This window comes from Tyto alba, unplaced genomic scaffold (genome assembly GCF_018691265.1).
Source record: "Tyto alba isolate M040663 unplaced genomic scaffold, T.alba_DEE_v4.0 Super-Scaffold_10, whole genome shotgun sequence".
NCBI classification, from domain to species: domain Eukaryota; kingdom Metazoa; phylum Chordata; class Aves; order Strigiformes; family Tytonidae; genus Tyto; species Tyto alba.
The window spans coordinates 23698194-23713048 of record NW_024881262.1 but is presented as its reverse complement, the minus strand read 5'-3'; the positions used below and the strand labels follow the sequence as shown (position 1 = coordinate 23713048).

The 14855-nt window shown below is 41.6% G+C and overlaps 1 protein-coding gene across 2 annotated transcripts in view; it reads right to left on the bottom strand.

Moving 5' to 3' along the window:
* LOC104363218 (vesicle-associated membrane protein 2) overlaps positions 1-14379 on the bottom strand; it is a 50961-nt gene extending 36582 nt beyond the window's left edge. For both annotated transcript variants that reach the window (XM_033001607.2, XM_033001606.2), the window contains exon 1: positions 14217-14379. In XM_033001607.2, the coding sequence (XP_032857498.1) occupies positions 14217-14218 (2 nt within the window). In that variant the 5' untranslated portion in view covers positions 14219-14379. The remainder of the gene's footprint in view (positions 1-14216) is intronic.
* Positions 14380-14855: the final 476 nt, after the last annotated feature.

The window sequence follows — 14855 nt, the reverse complement described above, 5'->3', positions numbered from 1 at the left end:
AGCACAACAGTTTTTGTTTTGCCTTTTTTTTACCTTTTTTTAATTTATTAACAATCAAGAAACCAAATTACAAATTAGAAGAAAGCCGGGCAAGTTTACTTCTGATAGCATAAGATGTGCCCTCTAATGAAAAATTGAAAAAGACAGACATTATGCACACATTGCTCAAGCAAATTCAGTCCACAAAAGGTTTTGCGAGGCAGAGTAGTTACAGGAAAGCAAAGATAGCCAAAGGTAGTCAGAGTTAGTCATTAATCAAAGGTGAGGAAAGAGACAAAAAAGAAAGAGCAAGGCAGAGATGGTTGTGTTTTACCTGGGGTAAACCACAACACCCAGTAACCTACTTTACATGAGCCTCACTGGTCCAGAACATCTTCCCTTCTAGCAGCATCCTGCTATTACAACCTGTTGCCCCTCTATTTTGCTCACCCCTTAACTGGTACTTATCATCATATGTATCATCAAACACCAGGCACACTTGCAGGGGTTATAAAGAACCAGGAAGAGCAGAAGCCACCACCCTGAAGCCACCTTCCCAGCTGAACAGCAAGTAAATGTTGCTGCAGGCTGTTTTATTTCCTAGTACTTTGAGAGAAGAAACATTCAGGATGAGGAAGTTCTTTTAAAATGTCAACTTCTGGAGCACTGTGATGGAGACACAGTCCCACACTAACTTAATTCTGTGAGATAAATTTGGAGGACATCAGCAAAGGGAAGACATTCATTAAAGTTCTGGGACAATCATAAGCATGTATGAGATCTACATAAATCATTTTTACTCACTTATGCTACTCAATTTAAACCAGCATGTTCTGTCTTCTCTCTTAATTCCCATTAACAGCTGCTAATTCTGAAGGAAAAAAAAAAATATCCACAAAATATATATAATGGCTATATATGTCTTAGTTTTCCAACAAGATTTTAATTCTTCTTTGGTTCATTTATCAATGTTTATATGGTACAAATCTGCAGTGATGAGACTGCCAGTACCACTACTTTTAAGACACAGGGGTATTTTGATTGTTTTTAGCCTATTAAAACCATTATCCTAATTAAAATTCACTGTTTGTTCCCCCACTTAAAAAAAGCTCTGTCTTGCAAACAGGTGTTTTTAGAGGGAAATCTCTTGTGTCCCTCTTCAAGGAGTTTTCAACCTTATACATTCACTTGAACTTTCAGATCACTGCTTGCTTGTCTGATCCATGTTGTTGCTCTGTCCTGATATACCAGAAGTGAGAGATCCAGAGTGAGGGCCTATGGGTCATTTACACATTTCTCTTGATTTCAGCCAATTGTATATGGCTAATATAAGACTATTGCTATATTCCAAGAATCACTTTACTTTACTTGCATGTATATTACAGACTGGGGACAAGAAGGAAGGAGAAATATGCTGGATGCATCCTCTTCTATTATGGTATTATACAGTGCACAACCTTCAACTTTTATGAACAGGTCTAGTTCCTGTGCAGTCACTAGCCATATACGGTCCCTCTGTGAAACGTATTCTCTATTTCTCTGATGCTATAGACACATAAATTAGAATAGTTGCAACTGTTTTGTTGTCATTAAACTCAGTAAAAGGATACTTCCACATTGAGAACAAAAGCATCAACAACACATCCTGTGTAAAGCAAAGTACTACTGGGAAGAAACAAGTACTCTTCAAAGCCAGATTGCCTGAACCAGGACAACAGCCACCTCAATGGACTGGAGATGAGGCCCCAAAACTGAGAGGCTGAATTCCAACATTTTAATTTGCCAAACAACTTTTCCATTTTGGATAGTCTGAAAAATAAATGAAACAAGTTGCTTATCCCAAAACAACCCATCTAATGCACACACACTCAAAAAATACCAGCGTTTCAGGATTTCATTTATAAAGACAGAGCAAAACACTGAACTGTCAAACAGAACATGCTTTGCATCATAACGCTCATAGGCAGAATAGCTTTTGCACAGCATCATGGAAACATTTAAATTGGTGATTCTCTACACACATTTGCACAAAGCAGCTGTCATTAAAAACATTGGCAATTTGAAAACAATCTGCATGCTCCTAGGCAGAGGTGTTTGTTCCTGTGCTGAGTATCTTCTCACCTAGAAATCTCACACTTCTCATGGAGTATTAATATCTTCTCTCATAATCTTTGTAAGGTCAACTTGTGTTTTTGATCTCCGAGGTAAGCATCCTAAGCATTTATCTGAATATGCCCAAGAGCAAATTCCATATAAAATCTACGTTGTATTTGGGAATACAAACAAAATACACTACACTCTGGAAAAGTACAGGCTTCTTGAGAAGAACCCTATTTTGGCTATGGCAGTAACTAGAAGAAATTCCCAGTTCCAAACACCCCCCATTACTTGGGTAGAGGTCTAGTAATTAAAGATAACTAAAGCCATGGAGTTTTTTTCCTTTTTTTTTTTTTTTTTTTTTTTTTTAAGGAAAAAGAGAACCAACTACAATATCTTCCCTTTGTTCCACTTTGAAGACAGGAGGACAGAGACAGCACTCATTTCCTTCTCTGTGCAATACTGAGGCGGTGTGATGTCTAATACAGCAATGGGTTGTGTTTCCCAGTCTATCCTTGTGTCCTCTCCATTTAGTCTCTCTGTAGCTATTTTTCTCATTTTTCTGTACTGCTCCTGAGAGGACGACTTACAAGATTGGAGCTTGGAAGAACAGAAAATGCAAAGGCTTTTTAGAAATCCAAAAGTTCTGTTTGGTGTAAGAAAAAGTCAAGGCCCTCACTTCCTCAAATATTCTAAATTAATTTTCTTCTGACCTCAGCCTACAATCAGTCTATCCTTTTATGAAAATATGAAGTCAAGTTTGCCTAGTTTATTCTCTCAAAGAGACAGCCAAGAATATGTAGAATATCCTACTTCGATGAAATTGTAGCTCAGAGCAGAGGGATTCCCTTTGTTTTTTTGACAACACAAGGGAATTACTGCAGTCCTGTCTCCTGTCACCACTGACAGCCTGTTTGATATCTTTCTGCTGTTAGAGCCCTGAAACACATTGCTACCATCCCAGTAAGGATTCAGAGGAAAGCCATTTCCACTTGAAGTTAGGTTACAAGCCCTCTGTCACTTGGAGCTGTAGCTGATGCTTGCTGGTTGGCGAATCCATAATCAATCTGTATCAAGACACCTCAGGAAGGGAAAAGTCCCAAATACAGGCAGACAAGTCACATTCACCATTGGGAAGGTGCAGGGGAAGGCAGGTTTCGAGATAGGCCATCTGCAAGTTAACAAGGGACCACAGTGAAAACATCAGAAAACTGTATTCAGCGTATGAGTCACTGCCTAAGACACCTGGCTGCCGGAGACTCTTATGTGACTGTGCTGCCAAGAGACTGCACATGGGCTCAGTGCAGCAAGCTGCAAGTGTAAACACCTATGTTTGTCTCCTCTTCCCCATACACTCACCAAGTTGCTACCCCCGTCTGCTACTCACAATACTTCACCACCACCCTTCAAAAAAGAGGAGTTTATCATTTTTTTTTTTTATCCTAAGTCCCAGATGACAATTTTTTTAAAGATATGAAAAAATCTTTATCAGGTCCTTCCTTTGCGATTTACATGCATAATCTCATAAACAACCTGCACAATCAGTTTCAAAGTAAAACAAAGATTACAGAAATAAACATAAACCTTTGCAAAAAGTCCTTTCAACTAGAGGAGTTTTGCAAATGGTTGCATATATCCAAACAGTGAGGCACTTTGTTCCAGGTTGGGGGAACAGCTAACTTTCCTGTAAACCAGATTCAGTCCTACAGACAAGTGATGCCAAAATAAACCCAGAGACAAGCACCATCACCAAACTAAAACTAAAAAAAAAATAAACAAAAAACAACAACAAAAAAAGGCAGTCACTGGTTAAGTTTTACTAAATGTTTTACAGTATTTGGAGCTTTTTCAGGTTCACTCAACAAAGTATGTAATGCTTAATTCATTTGGAGTTACCTTCTGAACTATATTTTTTTCTACTTTTTTTAATGTTTTCCTTCAAGTTATGCAATGCTTCTGCAGCGTCTCAGAGTGAAAATACCTTGTAGAGAATGATTTAGCTTTGAGCTGAGCCTGATCTAGAGCCAGTAGCCATGTTGCCTCTGAGGATTTTGGATTTATCTTCCCAGACAGATAGGACCTCTTGGACTCCTTTTCCATTTGCTGGGTAGCACTGAATCTTCCAAGGGACTTCAATACTAACAACCATTCAGTACAGTCAAACTTAAGGCTTCTGAGGTTCCTTTACTTGTTATGAGAACTACAAATTCCTCCGAGACTACAGCAAGTTACTTGGAAATCCTGGTACCTCTTGTTCACTGACAGTGCACAGGAATGAGGGTATTTCTGAGAGGAACTCATATTCTCTCTGGGTACAACACTCCCCCAAGGCAAAGGACCCCTCCTGATTCATACACACACACACACACACAACCTGACTTGCTAAGCTCTTTCTTCCACTCAAATATAGAGATTGTTTGATTCTGTAATTGTTATGTTTTACAGTAAGTCAAAGAACCTTCTTTCTGCATCACAAGTTTCACCATCCAGACTGCTCATGAAATAGGAAGGTCTGGGAGAGGGGTCTCAGGACTGAAAACAGGCTTTATTTCTAAAACTGTGGTGGTGGAGATCTGCAGCAAGTGGCTATCTATGAGTCAACAGCAAGAAAAATATCAACTTGCCTAGTTTGTAACTGGCTTTGCCAGGTAGGGGTTAAACAAGGAAAGCACCTGTCAGCTGTGATTTCTGTTAGGAAATCATTCTACTGCTAAAACATTTCAGTCTCTGCACAGAACTTAAAATTAAATCCATTCATTCTCCCCTAGAGTTAGCTGCATAAAACTGATTGTCACAACAAGGGCAATGAACATCTTAATGAAAGGGTCTTTGCTTTAATATTGCACTTGTAGCCACACATCAGCTATGAAGATGAAATACAAGAGACCATGTTGCTTCATGTACATGAAGCAATTGAGAACTGACATGAACAATGTGCAGGTCAGTGTCAACATGCCAAGACACATGGAGCATATCCTGCCTTTCCATTCCTTTCCCTAGTCTCTCTTAAAATGTTCAATGCAAAGAGAAAAGCATCAAAATGTTAAGTGACTTGAAATATTTTTGTATTTATATCATCTAGTAAACAAAGTTGCTGAAAAATGTCACTGTGTGATCTTCATATATGTGTGGGAGACAATATCACAGCTGTCAGGGATGACTGTACAGCTCCTTGCTGGAAAGAAGTCAAACATTTCAGAAGCAGACTTTTATAGCCTGGTGGGATCCCTTCTAAACACTTGGGACATCCAGGCTGTCGATTGCTTCCAGGAAGGTATCTGCTGATTCATCCTGGCAGTACCCACTCTCAAGCTGAGCTCTCCCTGGATCTCAATCAGCAGGAAGGTTCTCAACTGCAGTGCTGACACCAGCTCAGAGAATTTTGCCTCGGAATTCTTGGGTAAGCTGATGGGCTGTAAATCTTCAAATCTCAGTCAGCTTTTGAAGTGCAGGAAACAACCAGATATCCCAAACATTCTGGAAGGGCTGTTTTGTCACTCAGTGCACTTGTGACTGAAAATAAACAAAGCTTTATTCGTACACAACTGTCCCCTGCAAATATGAGTCCTTGGCCAGAACCAGTCCTAGCAAATGAGGCCTGCAGCATCTACCACGCACGCTATGCAAGAGATGCAACATCATTCTGCCAGAGTTTCGCTTACTGACGTTCAATCTGATGCCTGTTTAGGAATCTTTGCATTTTTACCAATAGGCAAGTCCAATTATCTTGTGGTAACAGTTTTGAAAGATTTGATCCCGCTGCAGATATTCAGCAGCACAAAGTGCCATACCAATCTATTTAGATGCTTGATGATAGCACAAAGTGCTCTATGCCTTTCAGGGTTAGATGACAACTTTGGCTTTTCTGCTATTGATTAAAGCTCTTTGTTTCTTTGCTTCCCTTCTCATTTTCCCATCTGAATTGTCACCATGGCAGACAGCTGTTGGGTGCAGCTATTCCCTCTGTGCACACACTGGACATGGATACTACTACAGACACATGAAAGAGAAAAGAAGCTCTATCAGAGCTAACAGCAAACTTAGCTGGAGTTCATGAAGCTTTCCCACAGATTAACCTAAAAGAATGTGTGTATGAGAGACAGAGGAAGAGATATTTTTGTCTCTCTTTTTCACTGTTGTTAAGGATCACTAAGAACAATAAGAAATGTCCAGTCTTAGAATTCCCCTCTAAACTCCAAAATAACATACAAAACACTATCCCACATGATCATCTGTGCCAACAGCTGGTGGATACCAGATCAGGTTTATGCTTTCAAGCAGCAGTGCCCTTTGCCTTACTGCAGCATACTGTAATTAAGGCCCTGAGTAGGGCCAGATTCACTAGCATGATAAAGAGGAGCTATTTTTGTATATGAATTCAAATGAACAAATGTAATTTCTAACCATTAACCTCCTGAAGTAGATAACAAGTGGGTTTAGGGATAATTAATGAATTTCACAGTTTCCAGGAAAGCTTTACCAGGACCCATATATTTCTGAAATGCTGGCACATTGCCTGACTCAGGACCTCAGTGTCTAAAAGGGCACTGCAACACCCCCCACCTCCCAGAGCCAGCACCCTGGCCTTTTTGTGGGTGCAGAGGAGACAGAGAGAACCCTGTGGAGCCAATTCCCAAGTCCCTTCCTTCACAAAGCCACACTTGCTCTTATATAGACAACCGTGTCTCAGTAGAGCTGAGTACTTTCGATGCATTGCTCGCTTTGAAGGTTCCGAGATTGATTCCAGCAAGAAGTACAGTTTACAAGGCTTACTGGGAAAGCTCATGCTTCACCTCTTCTCCAGAGGTGCACGAAATCTAGACTGAGGAAGGAAATCTGGAGGGGCAGAGATGATGCTGAGCTAAGGATCTGTCCTGCTTCTGACAGCCCAAAACCATGAGGGACCCGCTGCCAGCACAGATATAAGGAGCACGCTCTGCCAAGTGTGCCCACAGAGCTCCTGTAGACTCCACTGATAAAGATCCACCTCTGCAGCTGTGTCCTGAAGCAACACAAATCCTTTGTACTAATTCAACAGCCACCATCTTGCTAGATAAACCAGGAATTAAACCCACCATCTCCAGAAGTTACAAACTGAGCTGCAAAAGCAACAGCTCTGTAGCAATGGGCCACAACTGTTTTGGTCAGCACATCACTCCTGGGTTACCTTGCCTACTACCAGTAATTCCTCTCTCTTCCAGTCTGCTGCATGTGACAGTGAGATTTGTTTCTCTGTTATGGATCTGGACACCCGAACTTGATATAAGCACATATGGTTTTATTGAAATGTGCACTCTGCGCTCCTGAAACAGCATTTACAGAGGAACAGAATGATGGCTTTTTTCAAACTCCCAAGCAAGACATGGTACAGAGAGATAGGTGCAGACACCAAGCTATGGAAGATTGCATTGAGTATGAAAGATGAGAAAGCTTGCTTGCAGGGAACCTGGATTTTGTTCTCTGTGGGAGGAATATGAACCTTTGCATTCAAGCCAAGTTTAATAATGCATTCCAGTGATCTGCCTTTTTTTTTTTTTTAACTCCCACATTTCCTCCTTTCCTGAATACCATGTTTTCCCCTTCTATTAAAGGTATTTCTGTGTCATCCACTACCAACAGGTTGAAGATGAACATGCTACCAAGTTATCGTGGATGAAAAGTCAAAATCTTGAATGTTTGGGAAACAGCCAAATGTTAGTTTAATTAACCTCAATGTATTCAATTTTGACTGACTTTTTCAAACAGAATTGCAGAGGCACTGAGGTTGAACGGAACCTCTGGAGACCATCTAGTCCAACCCTCTGCTCAAAGCAGGGCCCACTGGATGAGGTTGCTTAGGACACCGTCCAGTCAGATTTTTTTAATATCTCCAAAACCAGTTGGCAAAACATCTTTACTGAACATGTGCACTACAGTCCTTTAATAAGTTATTTAAAACCAAATTTTGCAACCTTATTTCAAAGAATGCAAAGAAATCTTTTGAGAATTTTGTAATATAACACATTTTCCTACATTCAGAATGGAAATAAGAAAAACATTTTCCCTACAATGACAGCATTTTTAATACTGTTTAATTTTTCAATTTTGTTTTCCAATTAAAATTTTAAAAGTTCAATATATAAATTCCCACCTGGATCTGGTGTGAGCATCTTTGAAGAAAATCATCATCTACACATTATCAGGCACTAGCACAGTTCAGTACACCACTTATCACTGTATTTCCTCTCTTCAACACTCTTCCAGACCACGTAAGGAGTTTTGTAAACTGTGGACAATTCCTTTCCTACTGAGACCTCAGCTTAAGGACACCGTTCAATGAAGCAGGACATCACAGCCTCCGGTGTATTCCCACCACCCATCAGTTCTGTCTCCAGCTTCTTGTAAAGGCTGTCTCAATTCTGGATGGCATTGACATGTTTCATAAGTGAAGTTCACAGCACCAACTCCTCACAAATACAAACTGTCAGCTATTTGGTTTCTAAAACACCAGCAAACTACAGCTCTGATGTATAAACATGCAGTGGCAGCACTTAATTCCAATACATTTACCAGTTTACATTTGGAGTACACTGCAATAGATGAGAATGTACTTTAAAAACAAAAAAACACACAATTCCTAAAACAAATGTGACTTTGATCTTCTAAAAGCATCATAGGAGAATTCCTATTTTCTAGAAGAGTTCTCTTTTCACCCTTTGAGACTGAGTCCAGCAGATGTAAATGATAGAAATTTAATTTCTTTCTCATTTACTCTGAAATAGAAATACTTCCATTTTTCTGCATACTTCTCATTTAATTTTGCATCTGAAGAGATCAAAGAACTTGATCAGGTAATTCAGATAATTTGGTCAGGAACTTCCATTCTAATAATTTCACCCAGTACAGAAGCTACAATATAATTGCAGCTGACAAAACACTTACTTGCAAATATACAGACAGATCTATTTCAATGAGCTTCTACTTTACATAGGAAAACATAAGGCTGTCATAACTGAGCACTTCAAAAAAAAAAGAAATACCTTGCAATGATTTAGTGGTTGTTCAGTGGAAAATGGAAAAGAGTTTAGAGAGCTCAAGTACAGACATCAGGGAAAAAGGAACTGCATCATTAAAACACACCAGCCTAGTTAATTGCTGGTAATGGCTACGAATAATGACAGTAGAGAGTACTGAATGACGTCAGCAAGAGGATATTCTCTAAATTGTAACTGCTTAAAATGAACAGTTGAGTCAATTTGAACTTATTTGGTACAGTCTGTACTGCCCCTTCCAAGGCACCATAAACATTTGACTAAAGCTGTCAGTGAGTCTTCCACATGTTCTGCATCCTCCAAATAGTGGCAGAAGGGTGGTGGAAGAAAGGGGAGAACAGGTTCAATACATTGCTCTCCTTTCTTCAGTCATGCCTGTCACCCCGGGAGCACTCTGTACGCACATGCGCACATAAACATGGGTTTGCCTGGTGCTCTACAGCCTAATTATTGATTTTTCAGGAAGACATCAATTATGAAATAGCATCTAAAAGGGGGAAATGCCTCTTTGGCAGACCAATTCAGCTTTCTCTACAGTCACTTTAAGTGTCCTGTAAGTCACACCACAGCTGGAACTATCTATGCAAAATGCCCAGAAGTCAACAGGAACAAGTTACGGCCAATGCATAGCAGAAAGAATGAGTGCCAAGTCACAGGGAAAGGGACCACCGAACGAAATATATTTGGATTTCATCTACCTCATATTAGCCTGTTTTGGACAATGTTTATTGTGACACATGTTCACTTCATCTGTACTTGTCACATATAATTCTCAGTTGCTCACATTCTGGGATTATTTTCTTCGCTGAGGTCATCAAAACACCGTTCAGTTTGGTCTCTATGCTTTCAAACACTCATCACCGAAATATCCAAAAGATTTATGACCTACTTGGGCCACCCTTATTTCAAATGGCAAGTAAGTGTAGCAGGAATAACAATGTGAGCTGGAAGCATTTATTTCTAATGCAATATGTAAAGATCCCTGTCTGCATGATGCCACAGAAGAGCAAGTCAAGGGAAGCAAACAATGAACAGAACACATACATCCTTCTGCCGATGTCTCAAACCAGCAGACTATACAGCAGCTCCTGTTCATAATGCCCTTACTTTAAAGCTTACTCAGAGCTGTGACCCCTAGAACCGTCAAACAAAGGTCAGAATAGAACCATGCTGAAAATGGGTCCTTTCCCCTTCTCAACATCCTCTTGCCATGTACACAGCCCCACTCCACTGAGTACAGTGATTATTTTCACTACAAGCTCCATTACATCCCTGAAATTGTAAGAACCACCTACTTCTTCATATCAATGCTTGTGTGAGCCAATACAACAAGACCCCCAAACCATCGATCCCTCTGGCTAACTGTAGTGGGGAAAAAAATGTCAGAAAATGTCAAGAATAAATCTAGCTTCTCTGGGTCTGAGGCAGCTGGCTGTCAGATGTAAAACCCTACAAAACGCCAGTGGCCTCAAATCTTCCTGCCACCACGGATTTCCATAGCTGTTTTGGAACATATTTCTAAGGGAATACAGACACTTACCAGCATAGAACAGCTGCACCACTTAGAAAATTTACCCCTCCATTTCATGCTGGTTATACTTCTCTAGGACATGCACTTTTGTAAGCCACTAAACTCCCTATTAGCTGTGGATCAGTATTGTGTAGAAAACAGTACTAAATCTGTTTGTCTCTGCTGATCAGTACAAGAGAAGGGCAGGGTAAGGAGATTTTGCTGAGTTTAATAAAATTATGCCCACAAAAGGAGGGCTAAGTACTGCTCTACTAACACCAGGAGACCAGAGCTACGCCATTCTTTTCAGACAAACTGAATTCAACTAGAACAGACTCGTTACAATTGGTGGAACCATTTTAATCCCATCCATCCCCTCCAGGATGTACTCCTTGCTGCTTGCTGCTCTAAAACAGGCAGAAGGATTTTTTTTTTTTTTTTTTTTTAAAAAAAGCTCTAACTGCTACCCGAGGAATGAGATACTCCCCCAGGGAGAGCCAGGTGCCTTGCTTTGCTGCTTGTCTCTCAAAAGTTATACCCTGCAATAGACTGCATTTGTATTGGATTAATGTAATCAAAGGCACCCTACTGTCTGGTCACTGACCTACCTGTAAACAACAGATGACATGATGCCACGAGCTTCTATTATGTATAATTACCTACTGAAATGTGACCATTGTAAAAGAAACAAAACCATATACTTCACCTGCTGCTGTTAGTCTATTCTCCAGAGAGGAACAAAGCCTGTAAGCGCCTCAGCTTTGAGCATCACTTTTTTCTCATCTCCCTTCACCGTTTCTCATATCTCCTCCAAATAAGTATCCCTTATACCTGGAACAATCTTCCCAGCTGCACTGGCATGGTCCAACCCTTCTCCGTTTTTGCTTTACATCCCTCTTATATCCTCCTTCTTTCATTCAACCTTTTTATGTCACAGCTTCCTCTCCTCTGCCTGCACCAAGGTGAAAGATACGTGTTACCTGAATGCATCTTATCTGCCCCGGACTGTACTCACTGTGATAGCAACCATATGGACAGATTCCCACCTGATGTAAATCAGTGCAGGTCTGCTGGGGTGATAAACAATCATGAATCACAGAGAAGATAGTGAATAAAGAACACACTTCTCTGATTTCCAATACAAGCGTAAGATCAGACAGAACCTGCTATCCACTAGCTCAAAACAGGACATTAACAGGAAGCAGCTTTCACACCCTGCATGGTCCAGCTGTAGAGCTTCTTGCCACAGGACACTGCAAATGCAGCAGCTGGACACCTTCCTCAAAGAGCAAGGATACCCACTGAGAGTCATGAAATACAAAGAACTCTCCTTAGGTTCAGACACTCCCTGAGCCTTGAGCTGCCAGACACTGGGCAAGTATTCTGGGAATACCAGTGCATACCCACTGTTTTCTTGTATTCTTCCCTAAACATTCCCTGCAGACCACTTCAGGGGACGACACACCAGAATAGATGGAGCTGTCATTAGACCCAGTAAAGAAGTTCTTTATTGACACTAGTTCACACCAACTGAAGACACAGCGTCAATCATGGCTCATGTGCTCCATATACGCACGTTAGAAGAGTCCACGTTTGCAATACTGTATAGGAGTAATAGCAGGAGAAGTAACCTGTACAGAGTATTTGGTGCTCACTAGCAATTAGCTTTTATAGTCCAGTGAACTACAACTACTGCTGCTACAACTCAGTAGCTAATGCAGATTTGTTTGTTGTTCATCAGTAACTCAGAAGCTACTGGGACATGATATTCATGCAGATGTTAAAAAGTTTTCATTACAATATCTGGCAATGAAACAGAAGCCGACTGACATTGCCAATGACAAGCTGCTTATTTGTCTTGGCTTTGCTTCGATTATCAAACTGAGAGTCTATATTGACAAAATAGACAAAAACTGCTTTCCCTATTTCTTCTAATTTTTGTCAGAAGTCTGATGCAGGTCTCCTACCGAATAAGTATGACCAAGTGATATTAGCATTGCCCTATCTGCTTTGTTTACAAATGCTCTCATGAACACCTATATACATCAGGACTGAGTATATACAGGTTAACTTAAACATTGTCCGAGTTGCTGCTTTGTGTCTGAACATCTTCGATCGTGTAATACTGCAGCAGCAAATCCTTGTATTAATCATTGAAGAACAGTTCACATACAAATAAAAGTATCTGATGTCATCATCTGGCTCTTGATATAACCACAGCTAGGCAACAGAAGCTTACAATGAACTGGCTTTTGCTAGATGGAGTTTGGTGTTTACATAAGGAATCTTCTTTTAGAAAGCAATTTTTTTTAGCTTCCAAAGAGTTCTTTGTTTTGGAAATATTTTAGACAACATGGACTAAAGTTTATTGTCTGAGATATTATATAAGAAATAGCATTAAGAAAAAAGCAAAGCCAACATTTCAGAATATGTGATAGTAGACTCTATTTTGAAAACCCCTCATGAAGAACAGTTGGTTATTGGAAATATTTTAAAAGTAATTTAATCACAGATTGCCAGGACTGTTTCCACTCGTCATCTTGCCCTAATTAAGTGAGCTCCAGTTCTTCCAAAAACACTCACTACCAGCAGATATTTGGTCTCACACACCACATGTGAGTGACTGTTTTAGACGTCTTCTCTGCCTGTCCCTTAGGACTTACCAGGAATGAGAAATGAATTGAGTCTATAGTAAAATGCTGCATTTAGCTTCTTGAATTCTTTTGTGAATGAACAGGGGTCTGGTCAATTCCTACTTACCTGGGCATACTTCTGGTTTCAGAATTTACTTTGGGGGTTTCACCACTGCTTAGCAGAGAACCTCAATGCTTTCATTAATACTGAATGTAAAGACTTGGAAGAGATATTTGAAGAGATACAAATAAGAAGGAACAGGTTATTCTCAAGCACTGCTGACAGGAAGCCATTGGTACTGGAGATAGGCTGAATTGATCAGGCAGCTAGTGCTTGAGAGAACATTTCATTGAACGGTGAAAATAAACAGGACCCATTTTCTGTGGATCAGCAGCACTGAGTGACTCAGGCTATCAAACAATCCCGACTTGAACCTGTTGAGGATCTTGGCCCAGCATTTCCTGTGGAGTATTAATCCGAGTTAGAAACGTGTCAATAATCCTCTCGACTGCTGCCTGGCAGCTGGATAAACAGCAATGAGAGCCCTATCTAAGTGCTCACAGGTTAATAGCAGTAGCAGACAGATTAGATTTTGATGCAGCTCGCTACAGATTGCGGCTGGCTGGGTTGCACATGCCAAGCCCCACGCCCTGGAAATTCTTCCTCAGAGCCTGCAGCTGCAGGGCTGCCATCCGCACGGGGTACGGCCGCTTCAGACATTTTATCCCCGTTTCCACCCCTGCACCCCACCCCGCTCACGACGCTGCACATCCCATCCACACCAAACCCACGCCGGATCGCAAAACTTAATCCCCCCGCACCCCCCGGCTGCGGAAGCAACCGGGTAACACCCAGCAACGTCTCCGAAGTCTGCAGAGCAACTCTCCAGCCCCCACGGCGGCCGTGAACTTTCCGCGCGCGTCCCCGTGCCGGGCAGCCGGCCGTGGGCCCGGGTACTCACTCACATGGCGTGCAGCCGGGCCGGTACGAGCGGCGCAGGGACCGCCGCCTCCCTCTCCAGCAAAGATGGCTTTGCGGCTCCGCTCCTGCTGCAAGCAGGCTCCTAGCCCTGTAGGCACTGTTGCTGAGGTAGGAGGGGTAGGCACCGGCTACTGAGCATGCCTGCGCCTCGCATCACAGAGCAGGAAGGAGAGGCGAGGCAGCGGTGCCCCCTCCCCACCCTCTCGCCAGGCAGCAGAAAGTCCTAGAGCGCCTAACGCCGAGGGGCCGCTCGCTGCCCCCGCCCGCCGCCCCCCCCAGCAGCCAGCGCCTCGCCGGGCTCGGCTCCTTCCAGGCAGGAGCCGTGCGGCGGTTATTCAGAGGAAAACCTTTGTGTGTTTCTGTAACGACCGACCTTCTCCCTCTCCTCTCTAGAAAGAAAAAGGGAACTAAGCGAAACGAAATTAAAAAACAAAACAAAACAAAAACAACAACAAAAAAAACCATATAAATATCTGGAGAGGTAGTGCAGGTCAGCCTGTGCTGTCATGGGTGAGTATCTGCAAATGAAAACCAGCAAATTATCCAGATTGTAATTCCTACCCATAACACAGAGCAAAACCAGAGGCAGATAAGCTACCAGATCAACGCTTTGCTTCTTAAAT